The 24413-nt window shown below is 44.3% G+C and overlaps 1 protein-coding gene across 6 annotated transcripts in view; it reads left to right on the top strand.

The window, feature by feature from the left end:
- Window positions 1-24413, top strand: part of VIT (vitrin) — a 56233-nt gene that overhangs the window by 23989 nt on the left and 7831 nt on the right. For 2 of the 6 annotated variants that reach the window (XM_064708770.1, XM_064708771.1), the window contains exons 7-17: window positions 2743-2823; window positions 4568-4768; window positions 5276-5326; window positions 10012-10050; window positions 10152-10208; window positions 10814-10876; window positions 14968-15015; window positions 19406-19468; window positions 22110-22257; window positions 22879-22982; window positions 23472-23698. In XM_064708770.1, the coding sequence (XP_064564840.1) occupies window positions 2743-2823; window positions 4568-4768; window positions 5276-5326; window positions 10012-10050; window positions 10152-10208; window positions 10814-10876; window positions 14968-15015; window positions 19406-19468; window positions 22110-22257; window positions 22879-22982; window positions 23472-23698 (1082 nt within the window). The remainder of the gene's footprint in view (window positions 1-2742; window positions 2824-4567; window positions 4769-5275; window positions 5327-10011; window positions 10051-10151; window positions 10209-10813; window positions 10877-14967; window positions 15016-19405; window positions 19469-22109; window positions 22258-22878; window positions 22983-23471; window positions 23699-24413) is intronic. The other 4 variants (XM_064708773.1, XM_064708772.1, XM_064708774.1 and 1 more) reach the window with 4 other exon arrangements.

The following is a 24413-nucleotide window of genomic DNA, read 5'->3' as shown; positions in this document are numbered from 1 at the left end:
CACTGAAATAACACTTGGTTTTGCTCCCTATTACAGCTATGTAATGTTCAGACTCTCCCTCGGGGATGCAAACAAAAAGAAAATAATGTCCCATACTACAGTGCACTTCCCTTACACAGTCCTTTTGCTGATTGCTGAGCCTGATCCTTCCTGGGCATATCCACTGTGAGCTGTGGTATAAGGAAATGTGCTGTATCTTCATGAACTCAAATGCCTGGCATTGGGTGCATTCATCCAAGACCACAGACAGGTTACTGGAGACCTCCTCTTCTCCTGTAGGCTATTGTTTTGTCCTTGGAAGAAGAGTATAGAGCTCTTTTCTCACAGAAACATAGAATCACTACGGTCAGAAAAGATCATCAAGTACAACTCAGCGCTGCCAAGTCCATCATAACCCTGTCCTTAAGTGCCACATCTTCATGTCTTTCAAATATCTCCAGGGATAGTAACTTCATCACTTCCCTGGAAAGCCTGCTCCAATGCTTGACAACGCTTTCTGTGAAAAAATTCTTTCCAATATTCATTCTAAACCTTCCTGCCCCAGGAAATGGCAACCTGAGGCCATTTCCTCTTGACTGACTCCCACCTCACTACAGCCTCCTTTCAGGTACTTGTAGAGAGCCATTAAGTCCCCTCGGAGCCTTGAGGGTTTTTTCCAGGCTAGAACAACTGAGTTCCCTCAGCTGCTCCTCATGAGACTTGTGCTCCAGCCCCTTCACCAGCTTCATTGCCCTTCATCTTTATATTTTCACTTAAACAAAAGCAAATTTAAATCTCAAAGCTGTAGTTGTTCAGACCAAATATGTGTAGCTCAATTCCATGCCTTTAATTTGTAATACATTTGCATTTACAATCAAATAGGTACAGATTTGTATATTTCTTGACCATATATGCAGAAATTACTTGACCCAAACATTATGCTCTGCTAGAAGGGAGGGCAATACCTTAGGAATCTTGACTTTTTCTGAGCAATGTTCCTTAAATCACAGCTCATCATTCCCAGCTGGAGTAGCCACACCTGAAATATCATCCCAAACATTTCAGAGCAGACCAGAGAAAATCACAACCAGGACTGAGCTTAGCAGGCTGTAAGCAAAGGTCTCTTCCACCAGTGCCAAAAGCCATGTAATGTAAGAATCAGTGTAGAAATGGGGAGCATCATCAGTCAGGGTTCTGTAACACAAACAAAATACCAGGAGCTTGTTCCTGCAGCAAAGCAAAGACACAAGTGTTCACTTTGTTCCTGAATCAAATAGTGTGACTGAAATGCCAGGATTCTACCAACACAGACAGTGCATTCATGCAGAGAAAGGCCAGGATTATCAGAGGAGCAAGCAACTGTTATATCAGACCCAATGTCACTGCCTGATTTTGCCCATCCTTGTTCCACAGGTAGCAAAGAGATCCATTGTTCACAATCTATCTTCCTCAGGCCCTCCTTGGCCCTATCAGCCCTCCTTAGATCTGCCACCTCAGCTCAGCCATCTCAGCTGTTGTCTGTTAGAAACAGCTTGTCTTTAAGATAAAAGTCTCTGTAATATGCAGCCAGGGCCATTTTGTGAAAGAGAATTTCCTACTTACTTTTTAATATTAAAAAAAAACTACTTTTTTTCTTTTCATTGAATTACAGAGACCACACTGTTCACTTTGATACTTAAATCCATTACCTGCGGGAGGCAAAAGCAGTCCTTTGAGTATTACACTCACTGCTGTCAGATTAACAAAAAATCCTGCTTCATACCTGATCAGCTGTCAGAGATGCAATTTTAGTCCTCATCCCAGAGATGCCAGAGATTCATAGTCCCTGACATTTCTTTAAATGCTCCTGGTGGTTATAGTGCTTCTCAAATTCTGGGCATGGTAAGAAAAGCCATCCCAAAATTGTAACTCTTCACAGCTGCTCAAAACTATTAAAAGATGTTTAGAAAAAACAGTAGAAAATTTTAGGAAAACATTAACACTGCAGTAAATCCTCTAACAGTTTAATGCTGCCAAAAGAACTAGAGAATAACAAAACAAAAAAACCCCAAACAAACAAACAAAACAAACAAAAAAACAACCCAAAAAATAAACCAAAAAGGGAAGAAGAAAATCCTCCAGTAGTCAGTCAGATAAAAAAGCAGAAGCAGATTATTTTGTGAGATAACAGTAAATAAACTATAATGAGTATTCCAAGTATTTTGGTGTCTCTGGGTCTTAGAAATAAAAAAAGAACAACAAAAAAAATCTCCCTTTTCCTTCTAAGCCAGTCCGTGACATTCAGGATTTGTCCCCATAATGATCTCAAAATGTCAGGCAAGAAAGAAATACATCTGAACATGAATTAGCGACTGAAAGATTGCACATTAGCAAGTATTTCCCAAACAACGTACACACATCATGACCCTGGTTCCGAGAACATGCTACTGCTCAGAGGAAAAAAATATGATGCATTAAATCTTATGAGTATTGGCTTATTGGTGGCAAACCCCCATACTTCTTGCTCACTTCAGAAATTCTGTGGATACTGACAGAAGCTTTTGGGCTGTAAAAATGCCAAAGTTTGGCATGAAAGATAGGGGGTGACTACTCCTTAGTCGTCGCTTTTTCCCAGTAGGTGATGAAGCTCCAACTGGACTGCCAAACTTCCTAATGGGATGTGATAGGATGCCTTCCTTTGGGGACTGACAATCTCTGAATGGGAGACTTGAAATTATTTTCTTTACACAGCTGCCTTTTCTAATGTGCTCAATTTTGCTTCAGAGCCCAAAAAACCAGAGCAAGACCTAAAAGGTATGAAGAGTGCAGACACCTCTAACACATCAGAAAAAGCGTCAGATCAAGGTAAGGGCTGGGGATCTTGATGCTCTTTACAGTACCCAACCCACCCAATCTGCCTGCAGGTGCTTGTAGGGAGCATTTTGACACTGGTTACACGGACAGCTTTACATCCCCCATCCCAACCTCCTCTTCACAGCCCCTTTCCCACCAAACTGAACTGAAATGGAGCTTGAAGGGCTTCTGCTAATTCAAAGAGGGTACTCACAGAGTTTAACTTCTGCCTGTGCTTTGAATGAGTTCAGGTTTTATGAACTTGAAAATCTTGCATTATGGCCCTTGGCAATCTCCTATGCAGGGCACGTTCCCTGCAAACCCTTTGAAGATACAGTGAAAGAGATGGGTACCCCGCCTGCAGGAGCACTGGGAACAGCTTCCTCTTGTGTTAAAGGACCCATGAGAAACTCAGCCAACATGCACCAAGGCAACAGCTTCTCTTTGCTCTTACTATGCTGCTTCCTCAGCGTTTCTGATAATACTGTTAGCTTCCAGCTTCCTTGCTCCTCACAGGCTGGCATATAAAGCTGGCCAGTGTGCCTGCTCCCGACTCCAGTAGTGCAGGATCACAGGGGAAGGCTCACTGTGCCCTCTGTTTTCTTTCTTTTAGCACAGTTTCATGGAGCAGTGCACTGTTCAGCCCAAAAAGAGCCATTCATGCTGATTTTTTCAGCTGTTTTGTTTTTCTTCTGAGACCGCTTTCAGCATTATTCCATTAAAACTGTCTGAGATCTGAGTTTTTCACTGCCTAGCATTAGGTGATAATTAATCCACCAGACAGTTTCACAACGATGCCTTCCAAGAGGAGAACATCCAGAAATAGCAGTAGAGCACAAGCTTGTGTTGTGCAGCAGTGAATGGAGTGTGCACCATTCCCTTTCCATGTAAACACTGGGCCAGACCATCCCCAGGGCTATCGGCAGCAAGGAAAGGAACAAGACCAAGGTTAACATGGAATATATTTTAGGGCAGTTTTTTGTAGCTAGCTGGAAAACAAAATAGTGAAGAACCTTTTTTGAGAAAATGACTTGGAAGAATCTAAGCTTGTTGACTATTTTTGTAAGGATATTTAGGATATATATTTTGCCACTAGAATTGTCACAGTTCTCACAACAGATGATACATTTTAAAAGTAGTAGCAACTGTGAGATGAGTCAATCTTAGATGAGATTGGCACCTTCCAGGTGGTGGGTGATCTCCCCCACTCTCCTCAGCCAAAGCCCTGATGCTCCCTGTTCTGGCTCTGACCCTCTCCCCCAAATCATCTTTATCTAAAAGTTGTCTTTCTGTGAAAAACATTTCAGTGCTGCAATTTTTTTCTGGTCTATGACTCAGATGGACCATCTTTACTACCAGATGCCAGCTGATTTCCATTTATATGGACCTTCTAAGTGCTTAATTACACTGAGGAAGGATGATGCCAAAACAGAATCTGCAACTGGCTGGTTGAACCATTTCATAGGTCTGAGACATCTGTCAGTTTGATGAGTGTTCCTGGCCAAAGCAGAAAAGTGCAGGGGGAGCATTAATGCTGCAACAGGCTGCTGTCAGCACCCTCTGAGAGCAGAGCATCACACAGGCACCTGCACTACACGCCCACAATGAAGGCACTGATGGCTCCACAGATGAGGGTGCTTGTAGGCATCCTGAAGCGAATGCCAGCTTCTGGGCTGCCTTAAACATGGAGTGCTGCTGCTGGTGCTTCCATCCATGTCACACATCCAGCCACGGTGACATGTCAATGTTCCTGCAGGGGACACGGCCCGCAAAGAGCGTCAGACAACTCCGGTGCCGACGCCAGGCACAGAAATGGCCACCACCACCCCCACACCGACCACCACGACGACAGAGCCTTCCACCACAGTGCCACAGCCAACCACAACCCCTGCAGCACCCAGAACCACAGCAGCTCCAGCCAAGGCCAGACCTGGACTGCACAGGGGCAGAGATATGGGTCAGTAGCATGGGCGTTTGCATTGCTTTCCTCCTGACTGACAGCTCTCTCAAATTTAAGGAATAAGATATACAGCTGGATATACCATGATTTAGAGGATCATGAGTTCAGTAATTCAATGGAGAAATACTAAGAGTGGAAAAAAAAATTTAAGTCCAGCAGACCAATTTATGTGAGAGTAAGCTCTCCATTCCCAAATGTTGTGATGATTTTCAGGTATAGAAGTCAATAAATAGTTCTTTGATTCTCACATCTAGACTGAGAGATCAACAGATAGCTGAAGACTCATTTTAGAATTAAATTTGTGATAACTCTCAATAGATTAAAGCTGTAATGTATTTTTTGTAACAGCTTTTGAATTTTTAAGATTAAAACACTGTGAAGGAATTCTCATCCTTTTTTTTGCACACCTGATTTTCCTTAATCTTTCCTTCTTCATTTATTGTTATTCATTAGCATTGTGGGGATTTGCTTCAATAGCTGAAAATTAAAATCTCTTATTTTTAGGTTCTAGCAGTGTCCACCCAGCATATGCATCTGTGGTAGCTGCAGCAGCAAGTAAGTATGGTGAAGTGAGTAAGTATGCCACAAGGCATGCAGCACAGTGGGTTTTAGGGCAGCAGTGATTCAATAAACTTTCAAGCCTCAGCAAACTCAATGACTGAATCCAAGCCTGGATTTAAACTGAAAAAACAGACACTTGTCCTGAATGTCAAAGATGCTGATCAGCCACAGTTTGAGGAAGTGTTTCTAGTGAGTTTCTGCCCATTTCAGCTGTGACAAAAGCTGGGCCTTGCAAAACTTGAGACAAAGATTTTGCTGTTTGAATCATGTTTTCCTGTCATACTCTTTCAAAGGGAGGCTTGGTTTAGCTGTAAAATACACAATGCAGAGGGCTGCAGAGCCATCTAGGCTTAGGGCTGAAAGCTCTGAAATGCTGACCCACGTTAAAGCACTCTTCTCTCAAAAATCCCAGGCTGTGGTTCTGAGCCTGGCATACATGTGATGTTATTCCTGGCTTGCCACTTGTTATTGACAGCAGAATGGCAGCTGCTCAGAGCTCTGCATCCCAGGAGCCTGCTCCCCATCCAGCCCACAGCCTGCAATGCAAGTATATAGAGGTGTTTTTCCATACACTGTGCAATTGCTCAGCTGTGCAGTCAAGAAAAGGAGAATATTTTCAACTGTTTGAAAGGTTCTGAGCATGGGGATATGATTGCTTTTGAGTGAAAAGGGAGCTGGGCTATCATTAGCTTTCATGCTCCAAAGCTATTTCTGAGTGCTTTCAACTCAGCTTTCCTCTCACATTACTGCAGTCATCCCCAGTGCCAAGTAATCCACAGCCAAGAACATGGCAGGGCAAGTATCTTTTGGGTAATTCAGGTCTTGAGGGGAAGCACAATTAAGTAAAATTTAGTTGTGAGTGCAGAATAAGGGCAGGGGCTGGAGGGGTTAATCTTATCAAGTCAAATGTGCAGGTAGGTATGTGCATGGCAGGATTTACATAAGTGACCACAAGGTTCAAAAGTGTTTAAATTCTGTGGAAATCTGCATCATTCAGTACCTGATGTGCCTGCTAACTTGGTTCTGCTTGTTGCTTTCTTTTCTATTTCCTATTCCCACAGGCTGAGCACAGGGGAGGCCTTTATTGGCTTTACTAGCAGTTAGGTAACCCTGTTTGTGGTTCCCCAGTCAGGAAGATATGTGTGTTGAGAGTAAAGTTTTGGCAACACTGAAATCAGTGGGAAAATTGTATTTGCTTTAATAAGACAAGTAATTTAGTAAAAAAATTGAAAACAAACTCCAAACAAAACAAAACCAAAAAAACAATCAATGACCCCAAAACAAAATCTTCACTAATTTTCCAATGTTTTCAGTGGTCACTTAATTGTAATTTGGATCCATCTTTCTCCACAATTTTCTTTACCAAAGTTCTAATCATAATTCATTCCCAAAATATTAAAGTGATCACAGCTAGGAAGGGGGTTATTGTGAGCTGGAGTGGTAGAGACCCACTTCTGATTTCACAGACTTCATTTCTAGGATTATATCCAGCATGTCAGTACCTGAATTCTCCTGACCCCTTCTTGATTCCAAAAGACAAGAGCTGGATAAATTAAAAAATATAGAAAGTACAAATACAGTTTTGATGTCATGATCACGCATAAAGCAGTTCTCTCTGTCTGAGGAGCCTTTAGGACCCATTGCTATTATTCAGGCCAGAGTTTCTGATTGTTGGTATTAACCAGAGTTTGGCTTGACTGAACAGAATCAGATGTTGTCCTGTCCATCCTGGCTCACAGAGACTCACAATTCTACCTCTCACTGTGCATTGGTAGTTTGCCTGCAAAAGACACCTCAAAAGTCAATAGCTATGAAAGAGCACAGTCAGAATGAACACACCCTTTCCATTTCCAGCCACTGGCACTGGCAATAGTTCACAGGAGCAAAAGAAAAGCAGGATTTTTAGAGCATGAGATTTAGATTAGAGCATGGGAGCAGGGGCAAAACTGCTGCCCTAGTTCTTGCTGTTCTTTCCCCTTTATTTTCTGCCTGTCAAAGACAGAGTAACATAAAAAATAATGGAGACTCTGCTCCATTGCCAGACCCCTGCTTCAAAGACTTGATGTGCCAAAACTGCTAAATGAAAAAACACTGATGTGACTAGTGTGCCATATGACAGCTGGTTCCTGCCTGCCCTGCCAGGGCTGCTGCCTCTGTCCAACAGCAGCTAACCCAGAACACTCCCAAGGGCCACAGGCTCACTTTTCTCTCCCATCCCAGCTCTTCAAGCAATCCTCTCTTGCACAGCAGTTTGGACCCTAGATGAGGCTTGGGTCTAAATCCAGTGCTTCTGTGAACACTGCAATCATAAATCGTGTCATGATCCTTGGTGCCATGTCAAAGCACTGAGCTTGCAGCCAAGCATCAGGCAGCAATTTCCTGGGCATTGTCAGGTGAGGCGCTTTCCTGCCCCCTGTGTCCAGGTGGGGTCAATGGCTGCATCTATTTTCTATTTTCAAGCAGGGACTCCAAGCTGGGCACTGCCTACCATGGTGCACTACACAGATTTCATCCCCAGCTGTGACTCAATTGGGCAGTAAACAGAAAGGTATTGAAAGGACGTGACACAGTGGGAGTGTAAGTGCTGGAGAGGGCATTGGAAGCTCTTCTCCAGCAGGAACACCAGTAGGGCTCACGCCTTCAGGAAGCACTGGACAAACATTCCATCCTGGCACCAGGGAGAACAGCTGGTGTTTATTTTTGGATGCTGCCTTTCTCCCCAAGTTATCCCTGACTACTTAAGCACATCAAGGGTGCTGACCAAGGTGCAGATGGCCAGGCATGTTTTGTGCACAGAGTAGCTCCTTTTCTTGTCAAATCAGTTCTCATTGTTCACAAGGTTCACTCTAAACCGCTGTTCTTATCATTCCCTGCCTTCATGCCTCCCTGCTCACCACAGAACTTGCCAACCAAGGTTTCTCTGCTTCACTACTTTGATTTTTGACATGGTTCTTGGAGTTTGCCTGGGACTGCCCATCCCCAGTTTGTTACAGACTTCTCCCAGTCCTGCTCAGCCTCCAGCTTGCACAGAGTTCTGTTCTAATGAACACATATTCCCATGACACAGCCTCACTGGCATCTCAGATTTGAAGGAAGAACAAGCCTTGCAACCTGGAAGTGCAAATCCAACTTTTCCTCCTCTACCACCAGCATGCTTGCCCCAGCCAACAGAAGCATGACAGGAAGCAGCTCACTGCAGGGATGGGGTAATGTGCCTTTGGGAGCTACAGCAGGAGGGAGCAGCTCTGTGGCTCAGCACAGTCCAAAGGTGCATAGAGAGAAATCCACATTGCTAACATCAAATTAAGATTTAAAAGTGGCATAAAATACTTGGATACTGAGGTAATCTCTCCTTTACCCTCTTGTACTCTGTTTCCTCTGACCTTGTAAAGAGTGTTAGATCACACTGGGCCTCAGTCATGGCAAACATGAGACAAGGGCAGCTCTGAGACCCAGAGTTAATTTTCTACCACCCCTTTGGCATCTACTGATCTCCTGTGTGCAAAGCCTGCCCTGCGCTGTCCCATACAACACTGACTGCTGCACACACACATTTTTCCCTCTGAAATCTGAATAGTCAGTCTGGTGTAGCTGTGGCCCATCTGGAGCCTTATAAGCTTAGAGTTTAAAAGCCTTGCCAGTTTTGGCAGATGAGCCCATTACTTCCATAACAGGATCTCTTTGGCATCTGGAGTTTACAAGGTCTCTCAGGACAGCTCCTAGAAATCCCATCAAATGGTTTCTAGTGGCCTGGAAGGTTCAAGTTTGGGTCAAACACAAGCTACTTACTGTCTCCTTATTTTGCAATGTCAAGCTCCCAAGGAGCAGCAATTCCTGTTTTCTGAGACAACCATTCAAAATGGTCTCATTGATGACATCTTATTGATAGAATAACCTCTCAGGCCCCTGCCAGTGTTCACAGAGTCCAGTAGAACATTCCCACTGATTTCACCAGGCTTTCAAAATAATCTTTCTGGGAAAACTAATGAATAAAGGCTTGTTAAAGGATAAGTTTTTAACAGGCTTCTTAAGAAAATTTAATGAAATGAAAGGCATGATTAAAGACATGGTTTTCTTCTGCAAATGATTTCAGCCTTTAGTATTTTTGAACAATGGGAATTTAATAACCCAATCACCTTTAAAAAAACCTTTTGTGGAGAAGACACGTCAGTCACATGAATTCTCCCACATTATTTTCCCATTGTCTCATTACTTACGGTCTGCCTGCTTGCTCATATCCACTTAATCTCTGCAGAAAGGGTACTATCTGGTCTGGGGGGTTGTTTTGGGGTTAAAACCTTCCTCACACAACCAGGACAATTGGATGGTACTGAAATAGAGATAAACACAGATCACCAGTGGAAGTGGGGGAAAGAAAATTACAAAGGAGAGCAAATCACAGAGGTAACTGCAGATCTTTTAAATGCAGACCAGAGACTTGTAGAAGTAATATCCATAACTAAAGGGAACAGACAGATCTGTATGACAGACAGAGCAAGACAGTCCTTTTTTAAGCAGGCTCAAAATATATCTAAGAAAGTCTATTAATGACAACTGTATATATGAACCATTAATTCTGAGAGCTATAAAGTGAGAGTCAGTGAAAAAGCTAGGTAGCAGTAGTACTGAACCAAACATGGTGTAATAAATCACACTTTTCCACTTTGATGTCTACTTAGGACAGGTTCAGGCCGCACAAGGAAGAGGACAGAATACAGGTATGTTTAAATTTAACAACAACCAGTAGATTTGTACTGCTCAAATACTAGAAAACCTTGTGTTTAAGTTCCATGTGCTAACCAATATAATATTTTCAAAGCATTCAGGGGCACTTCCACCTCTGCAAGTAACAGGAATATTTTACTACACAATACAGGTAAAGGCATTACAATCCTCCTCTATTTCCTCCCCACAGATATTTTTACCACTTACATATTCCAAGTCATGCAGTAACACACTGTTTTCCCTCCTAACCATGTTCATAGCAGGCTGCAGTGAGAGGAGATATCACAGTGGTCATTGAGTGACAATAGTGTAACTTTAAAGGAAAAAAGCAAACAAGATTGATTAAACATGGAGTTGTTCTCAAAAAAGTAGTCTAAAATAATTTATAGAGGGCTTTTATAACATTTGCTGTTGCAAAATAAGAGGAGAACGTTGTGTGTGTCAGTGTGCAGGACTAAGGCCTGACCCAGCTCACAGGCCCTGAGCACCATCAGCATCCCAGGACCCACTGCCAGCTGTTCCAGAGGACCAGCTAACAGCTGCACTGTGCAGCACCTACTAACACTTAAACTCTTTTGCCAGCCTCTTTCAGCCCTTTTACATTAATTCATAATTTCCATCTTCCTTTTCTGTGTGGTTTGAAAATGTGCAGAAAGACAATGTGGGGCCACTGCATATCCTGTGATGATGCTCCTCTCTCCTCTCCTCTCCCACTGGCCTCCATTTAACCTCTTGCCTCTTTGTCCCATCATGCAGGTGCTCAGCACCAAGAGCCTGTTGCCACCTTCCAGAGCGCTGCCAGCTCTCCAGCCCACCTGGGTGAGCAAGACTGCTAGCAGCAGGTTTTCCACTCTCTTTAACAGTTTTAGCAACCACAAATTAGCACTTGTACTGCACGCTGTTTTCCTGCATCCTGGAGGGGGACCAGGGCAAGACTCATGCACTGAACACCAACTAGCAGCTTCCTGAAAGGGAAAGGCAGAGCAAAGCTCACTCACAGGTGACCTGGTGTTTCAGGCTGTGGGAATCAACATCTACAAAGTGTTTGCAATTTTTCTTATTTGTTAGTCAAAACAGGAAACAAACAACCATCTCTGTGCAGCCCTTCAGGTCTTTGGGAGAGCTAGATCTTCTGTTCCTGTGCTTCCCAGAAACCTCCAGGCTGACAGTGAAAGTAGAGGCTGCTTTTAATACTGAGAGTTGAAACATCCCCTGTACTGTTCTCTCTTCCTGGAAGTGCAATGGACCCTTCCCCAGCAAGCAGCCCAGTGAGCAGGCACTTCCCAACAGCCTCCCAGAGGCTCCAGAGCTCCCAGCACACGCCAAACACTAAATCTCTCATGAAGGACAGCAGAGATGCTCAGAGACACATTTTGTCTGGGAGCATCCAGGGTGGGGTGCAGGATGGGAGCTGGGTTGCAGCAAGGCATGCAGGGCTGCACCAAGGCTGCAGGGTCCCAAAGCCCCACAGGAGCAGCAGAGCAGGTCCAGGGGTGGTTCCCAAGATGACCTGACAGCCCAGGCTGCCAGGCAAGCAATGGGGCAGGTCTGACCAGGTCTGACTAGCTGAGGCAGGGCACCAGGTAAGGGAGGCAAGGTCTGGGTTGAGATGGCATGGCACTAACATTGGCACAGGTACAAGGAGCAAAGGAGAGTGTGTGCACCTCTGCGCTGTCCCATGGGTGCTTCCCACAGCCTTTTCTCACACACAGCCCTGGCCAAGGCAAGGGCTGCCCTGTACCAGTGCTGACCTCTGGCATGGGCAGCCAAACCCACTGGGAGGGAGAGACTGCAGCAGATGAAGGCAGCCCTGAGGGCTTTGGTGAGAACTGGGAATCACAGGAAGAGTATTGTGGCAGGGAAGAGCCAAGTGGTCATTCACATAGAGGTTAGAGGATGTTATTATGGAGGATATGTTATTATCTTTCCAGATAATTCCAGATAAGTAATCTCACCAAGCAGTCTCCTGGTCAAAATGACAATTTGTAGTTGGTCTAGTTGCAGCATATTTAAAATGCACTTGTCATGAGATGTACTCCACTCCCTCACTTTTCTACTCCTCCTCATTTCAATCTCCTTCTCTTCTTTCTGTTTTCCATCTGTGTTTGTCTTTTTCATACATTTTTATCCATACCAAAGGATGTGCTGGCTAATTCTCAGGCTAGCCAAATCTTTGCCAGAAAAACAGGAGAATACTGCCGAGCCTTACTTAAATCAAAGTCAGTATTTCACCCCACCTAATTGCTTAAGGCACCTTAAGGTCACCCTAAAGTGATTAAAAGGTACAAATTTTCCATCATAAATTATTCTGCTTTCTTCAACACAGAACAAGAAGGAAAAAAATACAAACATATTTGCTGTATTCTCAGTAAGTCCTGATCCTTTTTTCAGTCCAGAATGTGGCACCTCAGATGTGTTGCTTTCTAGCAGCAAACTTTTCTAACAATCAAAGGAAAATTCCTGAACAAGTCCTTGCTTTCTTGGAAAGGCAGGTTGTTCTTGATCCCACCAAGACTGTGCAAACAGCAGAGATCAGTTCTGAGAGCTTGGCCATGATGTTGAGGGACTTCCTCTCATCAGCTCAGGCTGCCAGAAAAGTGTGCTAGGAAAATGCCTTCCCCAACACAGCAGTTACTTGTGCAATGCACATTAACTCCCTTGAAATCCCATACTCACTTAGTCTTGAGTTTTCAAGAATGTTTTTCCAGGCAATTATACTGAATAGTTTTGGTGGTGCCTTTCTTTTTTTTTTAAGAGATCAGTCTTGGAGTATCCTAAAAATCAACTCTTTTTTAATGGGCATCTTCAAGCGACAAAAAAAAAAAAGCTCTAGTTATAAAAATAATCATTTGACTTGCAGATATACATTCCATGGACAGCTTTCTTCATTATGTGTCCAGGACAATATGCAAGAAATAGAGGTTTATCCTGGATAAACAGGTCTATATTTTGCATATTCACAACCATCCTCCAAATTCTTGGCACTTATCTTGTGTTGTTGGTACTTATCTTCATGAGGATAGTAAACTGCCACAAGAAGTTCTAAATGGGTGAACTGAGAAGACTGGTTGAAGAAACATCAGACGGCTCCTACCCACAGGGATTTGTACAGACTAGAGTACCTGTGGACATCTGAGCTGAAGAAGTTGTTAATTGTAAATCAAGAAAAACCTCACCATTGCTCCTACTGATAGAAATCAGTCTTTTTCTGCATCTACCTGTCTATCTGAAAAGCATCTGCTTTTCAGATGTTAAAGAAGCCTGGTTTCTGAGTTTGCTCCCTGACAATGAGGTGGCAGCAGAAACAAACCTGTGACATGTGAGATGAGCACATTCCATTGTTCTGATCCTTCAGCTCACATCCCTACATTTGAAGAAGAGAAAAGAGGGCAAATCTTTGTGCTGCTCCTCAGCTGGTCCCATTTACCATACAGCTCCTACTGCTTTAAACAAGTTTGCCACTGCAACTCACAGAGCACCAGATTTGTACAGAAGACTCGAGAAGTGCAGGGTCTTCTTCATAATTTGCTCTTTGTCTGTTTTTTCTTTTCAGCTGCTCAGGACGAAAAGCAGCCTCATATGAATCTTCCTTTCTCACAGTCACTGGGTGCTCCTCCAGCCTGGCAGGGGGAAGCACACCTTTGGAGATTATTTACTCACAAACTGGTTTCATTGACATTTGTTCTTCTCACTGACAGCATTCAGGAGACCTGTTGGCCACTTTGATAACAAATGAACATCAGCCCTTCTCTGTGGGTAGGGTCCTGTGCTCTGCAACCATCACCCCTAGCTCCTGTTGGTGCTGTTTGCTCAAGGATGTATAAAACTGGCAAACAACACTGCCAGAATATAGGAATATCCCTCCTGGTTTTCCTCTTGTTTCTTTTCCCATTACCCAGGCCTGCCCTTCTTTTATCTGATTTCTCTTCCTAAGCACAATCACAAAAAAACTTCTGTGTGCTTCATGATTTACTTAGCCCATTGTTGTCCTCAGTTTTTAGATCCTTCATGGGGTGTTTAAGTAGTGCTCAGCATAAGGAGGGAAATTACCCTAGCCGTGTAATTCCTACCCTAAGGGAGACCACACACCTTATTCAGCCATCAGACTCATCCGACAAGTCTCCCTCCCAAAGAGAAGCTGACAGCTCCTCATGGGAAAGGCAATCTAAGGACAAGTTCAGTGCTCTCTAGGCTGGAGGACACTGGCAAGCCCATGCACACCTTTGTTGAAGCCTGTATTGTACTTCACCCACTGGCTCTGGTCAAGAGCACACCAGCTCTGTGCAGCTTATTGGGTCTCCAACAGAGTTAAATCTTTTCTTCCTGGGATTCCCAGGAACTGTTTCTGTCCTAGTGGCTGCAACCCAGAGCAAAACATCACTTTTGGGAACATCTGTCAGTAGGTTCCAAAAACAAAGACATTTTGGGGTTTATTTATAAGGGCAGCAATTTTGATGAAGTTATCTATGCCTAATAAGTGGAAAGCAATTTTTAGACAATTTCTTTGTATTTTGGTGGGCTGAAGGGACAGAGGAATCTGTAGGTGAGAGGTCCTCACAGATTTTCAGTGAAAATCTGTGAAAAACAACTTTAAAAAAATATACTGCAGTCTGTGCCTCAGTATCAATGCAATTTAGAGGAACAAGACCAAAACAGATCTAGTGAGGTGTATTTGAAATCTTAAAAAAGGTTAGTGCTTTGAGGGCAGTGATACAAGGCTCCTAATTATGGCTTGAAACGTGCACATAAAAGCTCCCAGGTTACTGATTTCCTCAGCTCCTAAGTTGTTAATGTAAGTATTTAATTTATTGTCTAAACTGACCTCTCTACATTGACTCAGAGCTGTGTGATCTCTAGAATTTGCACTACTATCAGTAAAAGTTCTTTTTCTTCTCTTTCATGTGTGAAAGCAATGGAAATAGACTCATGGAAACCTGGACTGAGCCTTTTTGACACAGGTAAATATTTAAGCATCTAGTAACTAGTCTGGGAATAAGTGGTTTCCATCACACATGGGTAAAGTTAAATCTATTTATTCATCAGGCCCACAACACTGGTGATAACAATCTCGTTTTAAGAAGTAATTACAGCATTTAAAATTGTAAATAAGGTATGTTGTTTACATCTTAGCAGATTGTTCTGTGCTTTTGTCACTCTTGAGTTCCTGCTTAAAGCGGGAGCAGAAGAGAGGAGCTCTGGAAAGAGTTGACAGCTGCACTACAGGAAAGGGATTCCAGCTACTGGAATCCATTTGTAAATGAGAAGGTATTTTGGGAATGCCACAGCTGAGATCACAGCTTAGAGCTGCAATCAGTGCAGAACATGACAGATTATCCTGATGTCAATGTACTTGGGGAAGACATTCAGATAAGAAAAGGAGGGTTTGTGTCAAACGCAAAGAATAATGAACATCGTTGAAATTTTCTGACATTTTATCCTTCAAAAATGACAATATGGAGATAAGAATATTTTATGAGCACTGGTAAAGGAAAAAAACCCCTAAATTTGTAACAGGCTCTAGTAGCAACAAGACCAAGACTTGTGCAACCGTTAATCAGGAGCAGCCTCCAACTGCAGATTTAACAGCTCCCTTTCCTTGGGAACATTAAAGCAGACTGCACAAGGTACAGACCAATTAATGATGTGGTACTCTCCCTTTTCCCAGGGGCCTCACCATCCAGTACAAGGGATCTTTCCCACCACAGGTTTTGATGCTGGAGAGGGCTGTGCTGGTGGCCCTTGTAAAGGCCATTCCCTTGAATATTCTTCTTACTTCAAAGCCTCTAGTGTGCTTATTCAGGAAAAGCTACAACACGAGGGCCAGGGTGCAGAGGGATATTTTGAGGCAGAAAATGACAGATTGCATTAAATGCAATGAAAGGTTGGGCATGGGGGAAGGGATGTTGTATTAATAGTTTCTCAGCAACTGAAGTGCCAGCATAGACTAGTGTGATAAATTCTGATGGATTCAGATTGTCACTTCAAAGGAGTGGTTTCTGGCGTGGATGTAATCACTGCTGCCTTACTTATATGAATGGGAGGTTTAATCAGTATGGACAGCTGTGACAATCAGTGAAGGGAACTTTAATTAGCATGGCTTAGACTGCCCATGCAGCAAGCTGAAATTCCCATGGTAGTACCAACAATAAATTGGACTGGCAGAACAGGAAGGCCCATAGAGACTGACCACCTCCCCAATTAGTTGGGGAAGAGTATTTGGTGGGTGACCTTATTGTTCCACTATGCACAAACCAGCCAGCTGACCCACAACCTTCAAGACCTGATAATTGCACTGGCAAATAAAAATGAAAAAAGCAGCACTGCCTACACATGAGTTTTTCATGCTGACAAAGCTAATGTCAGCTGTACGCCTGGGAAAAGAATATGGATTTTACAGGATGTAGATAAATGCATGAGGCAAATAGCTATCTATGAATAATCTTTCATATACAATTTAGTTGCTAAAATGGATGGCACATGTTAATTTCTAATTTCACTACAGTGTTAAATCCACCTACTTTCTGTTCTGCAAATAAGGCAAGGTGGGGGGAGAAATGCACATATGGGATAGCAAGCTGGCACATGTAAGATATGCAGTGTGCAGGCTGCAGGATGAAGCGTGGCTTTGGTCTGTTGCTGAGGAACTATTATGTGTCTGTGTAATTAAAGCCTGCACTGGAATATACACAGTCAGGAAGGCAGGCTGATGACTATTTCAGGTTTAAAAAAAACCCCACAATCATTTTCATCCATGTGGTTGACAAAGAGAGGCTGTGCATGACCAAGTCATGTTGCCTTTAACTTCCACATCAGATAAACTAACCATAGACTTGCATAAGACTTGCCTTCCTTCAAAGGCAGGTTTGGTTTGTGTCAGCAAGACCTTCAGGCCTGAGAGAGGTCAGAAATTTTTCCTGCAGCAGATATCACTGGATGGAACTGTTTGGTGTCACCCCTGTTCTACACTATTTTTCCTCAGTCAGGAACACGTGGCCAGCCTCAGGCAGTGCTGCCCCAGCACCACCACTCTACCTCTGCCTGCTGGTGTTTCCTCCATCCAAATGGGCTTGCATAGGCAAATACACAACACCAGGTGCACTCTTCCCTGTTCCCTGCCTGGGAGCTCATCCCCAGTGTGCAAGACAAGAGGCAGGAGCCAGCAGAGTGCTGGACAACAGCTCCAGCCATAAGAGATGAGGCTGGTCGGAGCCTGGCTTGCCAGCCTGCTTTTGAATGCATGCAGCCTGCTCTGGCACAAGAGGGCCAGCTCCACTAACTGTGGGAGAGGCTTTTCTGTCTCAAGAGCCACTGCCAGGATGGGTGGAGAGCTCCTGCTCCCAGCCCAGAAAGTATCCTTTCCAAAGTCTAGGCAGGAGCACAGGGAAGCTCCAGGCACTGCAGGCACCACAGACACGGTGACAAAAAGCAGCACCAGCCCTGGGCCTCTCCTACCCTGGCCAGACATAGCAGGGAAATTCTCAAACAAAGCACACAAAGCAATCACCAGCTCTTGCTGTAAACAAAGTAGGGCAACTCTCTGTGCTCTTTGCCTGCTTCACTCACAGGCAGCCCCGTGGGCTCCCATACAAGGCCAAGCCCAGTGCTCCAGCCAGCTCCACGTCCTGGCTCTAGCAACAGGCAAAGCAGATGCCTGGGGACAAGCAAAGCAGAGGGAAATCACTGCTTTGGTGCTGCTGTTCGCAGCTGTTCTTTGGTCCCTGCAGCAGAAACTTTCTGCCCTGGCAGCTGAATTTCAAACTGAGAAGCCAAAGGCCCCCTGTCTGGTACGGATGCTGCCGTGTGCTGAAGCCTCCCTGCAGGGATCAGGTACCAATCAGGTCAGCGTTTCACCAGGTCTTGCACACTCAGACTTAATACAAACATGGCCCCTCACCCAAAACTATGGGCAGCTTTCAGCATGCAGCTAGAAGGACTCAAAAATGTTGTATTTGACAATTATGAGAGGTAAAATTTTAGACTTAACTGGAATAGAAATGGGAGTGGTTACAGAGGGGGATGGAGCTGGTACTTCCCTCCATTTTCTTCACAGTCCTCTGCCTTATTATGGCTTGGTCCTTAATACCTTCAGCAACCAGCTTTGGCTGTCACATCTTCTATCATATTTTGGTGGTGACCTTGCCTGATGGCCCTTTACAAACACTGATGCTCTCATGCTTGGCTTGCTCATGGCTGGCTGCTGTGGAGAGACAAACTCTGTGGTACCTAGTAATTTCTCATACTTTTCTTTATAGAGCTCACACTTTCTAAAATTACCTTTTCACTGTGTCTCTGAAGTCAGTAATCTTTCCTCAACTTACTTGGTGATGAAGATTTAAGGCAGTCTTCCTCCTAGTTTTCTTTAAAAATCTAACATGCAGTTTACAAAAATAATAAGCTGTTCTGCTGTTCTTTAGACTAACAGCTTTCTTGGTGTGTGTTCAGTTGTAGCTTGTCTGATCATTGCTGTCTCTTTTGAGGATTATCCCAGCTAAATCCCCTTAATCTTGTCATGCTTTACTGAAAAGACACAGTTCTTTGCCCGTGCTTGGAAGGGAGATGCTGGACTGTAGAAGTCTTGACAGACATTCAAGTCATGAGTGAAGTTCAGCATTTTTAGACCTAATGCCAGCCTGATGGTGTCCTGAGTCAGTACCTTTCACAAGGATATCAACTCATCTTTTCAAGGCTGCTACCACCCAAATACTTCACTAGAATCCACTGGTGACCCATAAGACTTTCCCTTTACTTAACCATAGCTCTGTACCCTGTTTCTTTTGTGCTTTGCAAAATAATCCAGACTTGTGGGGGCACCTGAGGAACTGTGGCTTGCTGTAATGAGCTGGAGTCAGCTGCTGCCTGTGCTCTCCTCTCCAGACAGTAAACAACAAGATAAATCTGTGGCTTATCCTCTTCAGACATTGTGCAGCTTTTTGTAAAGCACAGTGGGCCAGTGGGGTGGCAGGGCTGGTTTTCAGGAGAAGATTGCTGGGAGTCACCATCCCACACCGTGGCCACCAGCCACGCTCAGCTCCTGAGGAGCCCACTACTTGTGCATGATGCTCCCAAGCCCTTGCAGTTAGGGAACTGACTCCCAAAGGGGAACACCTCAAAGCAGGTGCTAGGAGAGATTTTGGTGGCATTTCTAGAAATGTCTCTGCTCTTGTTTTACCCCAACAGTGATGTAGATGAAAAAAGGTAAGCTCCAAGGATGTCCTCCCCATTCCCATTTCCCTCCCACATCAATCCTCAGGCCAGGGGTTCTCTGCAGTGATCCTATTCCCCATTTCCTTAAAGAGCAAGGGCAGCTACCAAGCACATACTGATAGAGCCTTTCCTTTCTCTGTTTAGGCTTCAGTTCAAAGGAAGAATTGAATCCAAAGCCGCTGGAATTCATCTCCCAGGGGAATCAGAGTATGTACTTCAGAATTAACTTTATAATTAAGCAACATTATTGATTACATATTGCTAGAATGCATTCAAATTAAATAGCAAAAGGTAAGTTTTCAAGAAAGCCTAAGAAAATCCAGGGGCACATTTTTCCCTTGCAGAGAAAAAGTGAGTACTCTCTGCTGACCCCTCATACACAGAACTGGCTTTTGCTTCTACAGGGAAGGAAATAACAGCCAAAATTTAGCTTACCTGGGCAGTGAGATGGTGGCTGCTCCCTACCACCACTTCCCAGGCAGTATCAGGTCCAGGCTCCCAGCAGAGCTTCTTCACTCAGGTACTTTGGAGGCAGAGGACAGCAATCCAGCGTGCTGCAGAGCAGGCTCCCATGGCTATCCTGTGTGAAGGCACCTTCCCACAGCAGTGGGTGGGAGGGAAAGAAAGCACCTGAGAAAGGTCCCCAGTGCCTGCCACAGCCAGGAGGGAGAGGATGCAGAGGGATCATCAAAGACCACCCAAGTTCAGAGAAGAAAATGCAGGTTCCCCTACTCTGAAATCTTCTACAGCCCATTAAAAAGGCAGATTTATCCATTATTCCATCTTTAGTTGAGGCCCAAAGTAGCACAAGAAAGAGAAAGCAAGTTCTTAGTGGAGAGATGGGGTTGCCTGCAACCTCTTGATTAGAAGCCACCCCCAAGAGAAGGTTCACCCTTTCAACAGTGCCTGGGTCCTCTCTTGCCCATCTTTGGGCAGCTGAACACTATCTGGACTCTTTACAGTAACTACTGAACCAAATGTCTGTGTATTCCCAGGCATTTCTCTTAATATTTGAAAAATTATTTTCCCTATCAAAGATGTCAAATACACCTGAAACTGATACAGAAATAAGGGAAAGAAGAAAAAGGGAAGGCTTTTCCCTATAGACCCCATTGCCCTGCAGAAAAGCAGAGCTTGTTGCAGTGGAGGCACCAGCAAGGACAGCTGTGTTTCCAGCAGTTAAACTGAAATAAGTCACACCAGAAACAAAATTTTCATCCCACTGATATCTCTAGGACCATAAAAGTCCTGTTTCAGATCCTTCCTCCCTGCAAAACAGAACATGCTCACCTCCCTATGAAGCACCCTAGCCTGTGCTCTTGCAGTGTCCCTCTCATGTCCCAGCACTGAATCGGAATCCTCCCCAGAAACCAAGTCTGTCTGTAAGTGTATGTAAATCCTTGCCTCCCCAGACCCTGCTGGCTAACAAACTGCCCACTTCCCACATACAGATCTCATGAACTAACTCCCTTTGAAGGACAAGAAATTCAGGAAAACTTGGCTGTTAATTGAGGTATTTGTTGTGGGTTCCCGACCTTGCCTCACGATGTGCTGCGAGCGGACTCGGTTCTCAGTCACGCTCCTGTAATTCAGCATTATTAGAATTAGAAAAAAGAGACAGCTATGGGAGAAAAAATTGAAGGTAATGAGATGGGAGGCAGTTGCATAAGCCACTAAGAACAATTGGTGCTTTGTAGCCTTCGGGCTACCTAATGATTAAAACACAGTAGTTTGAACAGTCTGATTGGTAGGAGGCATCATCAGAGGGAAATCAAGAGATGGAGATGACCCAGATGCTGGAGGGGGAAAACGTTAATTAGCGCTCTAGTTAAGCCAAATTTTGATCCCGCTCCGGTTGCAGACCAAAGTAGAATGTTTCACCACTAACTTAGAGAAATGTGAAAGCAGGTTGGCAGAGATGAAGATCGCATTTGCAGCACAAAGATGAGGTTCATCTGTGTAATTAAAGGGAAGAGTTTGTTTGGGTACAGGCATACCTTTTATAGAACATTGCTTTCAGCCCAGAGAGGAAACACACACAGCACACTGCTGTGCTGCTGCTGCACACACGGGTACAAGGCTACAACAAAAGAACAGCCCCCATTCAGTCTGAACATCCCAAGCAAAATCACCATCCTTGATGTTAGCTCCAGCCCAGAAGGAAACTGATGAACAATTCTCATTCAGAAGTGCAGAGCTGCCAGGATTGTTGTCAGTAATCCTGGATTGCAATCACTTTGAAGAGACCCCACAGTGTCAGACACATCCCAGGCATCACACATTTCAGGAACTTCCCTCCCTTCTGAGACACATTAACACAGTAACTGTTCCTGTTATGTCTATTACATCAATTAAATCCACAAGAGTGTCACCAAGGAAATGCCCATAGTTTGTGCTGTGCAGGTGCCCAGACCACAAAATCCAAAAACCATGGCTGGTTTTACAAACTCCCATCACCTCGGGGCTACAAATAAAGTGTGCTGAGCCCAAGACATGGCTCTGAAGGCACAGGATATACAAGTCAGCTTCCTCCTGAGGGGCTGACCTTCCTGACCCCCAAAACGCAGTGCTCCCAGACTGACTCCTGTAAAAAGATTCTTGCCCTTTTGTCACACAGTCAAGCTTAGATGTTGTATGGGACAAAGTCATGCCAAGAACTGTGTTTACCAACCAGTAGGACAGACTTGAGCTGCCAAATGTGACTTGTCCTTGTCAAAGGCGTTTTTGTAGAGTTTACACAGCAGGACAAGTCACTGGATGCAGAGTTTTTAGGCCTTTGCTGCTTGCAAAAAGCACAGCAATCAGAAAGCACTAAAAATACTTTCGGTGTTTCTTTATCTCTCCTCAGATTGCAAGGTTGATTTGTCCTTCTTAATGGATGGGAGCTGGAGCATTGGCAAACGCCGCTTTCAGCTCCAGAAGCGGTTCCTTGGTAACGTGGCTCAAGCCCTTGGCATCGGCAGTGCAGGTCCTCTGATGGGCATTGTTCAGTATGGGTAAGAACTTCCCAGACATTCCCATTGCCACAGGACATGACTGCACACTCTGGCAGCTGTAGCTCTGTAGCATTCACATTCTCTGAAAAAAAATCCTTTCTCCCAGGATTTTTCTCCTGGGAAGCTGAGAAGCCTCAGAGAAAAGGAAAACAATTCTTATCTCATTTGCTTCTCCTGTGTTGTACTCATGTGGAATGTGTTTGGAGATTGTTTACCCACAGGTGATATTGTTTCATTGAAATCTGGTGTGAGCTGTTTTGACTCTTTGGCCAATCAGTGCCAAGCAGTGTCGAGACTCTGGAAAGAGTCACAAGATTTCACTGTTATCTTTTTAGCATTCTGTAAGTATCCTTTCTGTATTCTTTAGTACAGTACAGTATTATTTAATATAATATAGTATCATAAAGTAATAAATCAGCCTGCTGAGAACATGGAGTCAGATGCATCATTCCTGCCTTCGTCAGGACATTTACCAACAAATACAATACATCTCTAAGCTCCTATGTGCTAAAGGCCTCACTCCAGCTTGCACTCAGGATCCAGGTAGCACAGATCAGCCCTGTGGCTTTTGTGTTGTATGTGAAGCAAAACACTGACATTTGCTCTAATTTCTCCTTTTAGGGATGACCCTTCCACAGAATTTAACTTAAAAACTTATGCCAACTCCAAGGATCTAAGGAATGCCATTGAGAAAATACAACAGAAAGGGGGACTTTCCAATGTTGGTAGGTGATGGGGCTGCTTGCACTTCCTCTGCTCAGGGAGGGCTTCAGAGCCTGGGCTATAGCAAGCCCACACCTCACAGGACACAGAGGCTGGGGCCAAACAGTGCTTAGTGCTGAGGCCAGGCTGGTGAGGGAACACTGCTCCCACCACGACCTGCATGTGTTGATCCCAGGGCCTGCAAATCCATCACAAATTGAAAGAACATACGGGCAGTTCCCATCAGCGCTTTGGGGATCCTTGATAACCCAGCTTATCACTCCCAGCCTCTCTGGGGCATACAGAGGGGGTTCAGTGCAGGAGGGCTCAGGAAGCACTGGCACCAGTAGCAGTGGTCTCCCTTCCTGCTCACACAGCCACAGAAACTGCTTTCCCCAGCTCTCTGCAGTCTTCAACACTTGAGTCAGCTCTCTGCCTACTATTTCATGGGATATTATCAGATGGAGTGCTTCCAGATCCGTAACTCCTCCTCAACTCCTCTTCTATTGCAGGGAAGGCACTTTCATTTGTTAACAAAAACTTCTTTCTGGATGCTAATGGAAACCGAGGTGGAGCACCTAACGTGGTTGTAGTGATGGTGGATGGGTGGCCAACCGACCGAGTGGAAGAGGCCTCCAGGCTGGCCAGAGAATCAGGGATCAACATTTTCTTTGTCACTGTTGAAGCAGCTGCTCAAAGTGAAAAGCAGAATGTTGTTGAACCAAACTTTGTGGACAAGGTAATTTGTGGACAAGGTAACTTGTGAGTCTGACCAGGACTGAGTCTGAGCATTTGACCAGGCTGAGTCTAACTAAACTTTCCAACCTACTTCATTCAGGGCATTTCCCTTTCCTTCTTATCACTTACGGTTATTTCTTCTCCTTCTTGTACATACTGTCTTGAGTTTTTCCGTACAAAAACCAGGCAGTAATGCTGAGGTCAGAAAGGGGATGAAGTCAGTAAAGTTCTGGTTTGAGGTACATCATCAAGCAAATGGCTTTTGACCAACTAAACCTTAGCACACACCTGCAGTTGTACTGAGATGAGCGGCTTTCCAAACACTCAGTATTTGGAAAATGACAAAGTACAATCACAGCTTGAGCAATTTGGAATTGCTTTTTACACAAACCTCTTGCTGTGCATCTCCCACTAGGGAAAGGGTGAGGAGACCTGTCAACCAAATGTCAATGTTGCATTTACAAACAGGTCCCACACAAGCAAAGGTTGGCACAGTCCCAACATAAGCACATCCTAGTTTTTCAGCTATACTGGGTAACTCAAACATTCTCTTTTCACTGTTGATGAAGGCTATTTTTCAGTTACTTGTTTCTGCTACTATGGACTTCATGGTAGCACTTGGAAAAAGGGTAAATCTCTGCCATATGCAGCAAAAAAAAGAGAATGGAAGCTTTGATTGATTTGTATTTGGCACCAACACTAGCTGTCTGATAACA

Source organism: Zonotrichia leucophrys, chromosome 3, assembly GCF_028769735.1.
Source record: "Zonotrichia leucophrys gambelii isolate GWCS_2022_RI chromosome 3, RI_Zleu_2.0, whole genome shotgun sequence".
Taxonomy (NCBI): Eukaryota; Metazoa; Chordata; class Aves; order Passeriformes; family Passerellidae; genus Zonotrichia; species Zonotrichia leucophrys.
This window is presented reverse-complemented; position numbering and strand designations above follow the sequence as displayed.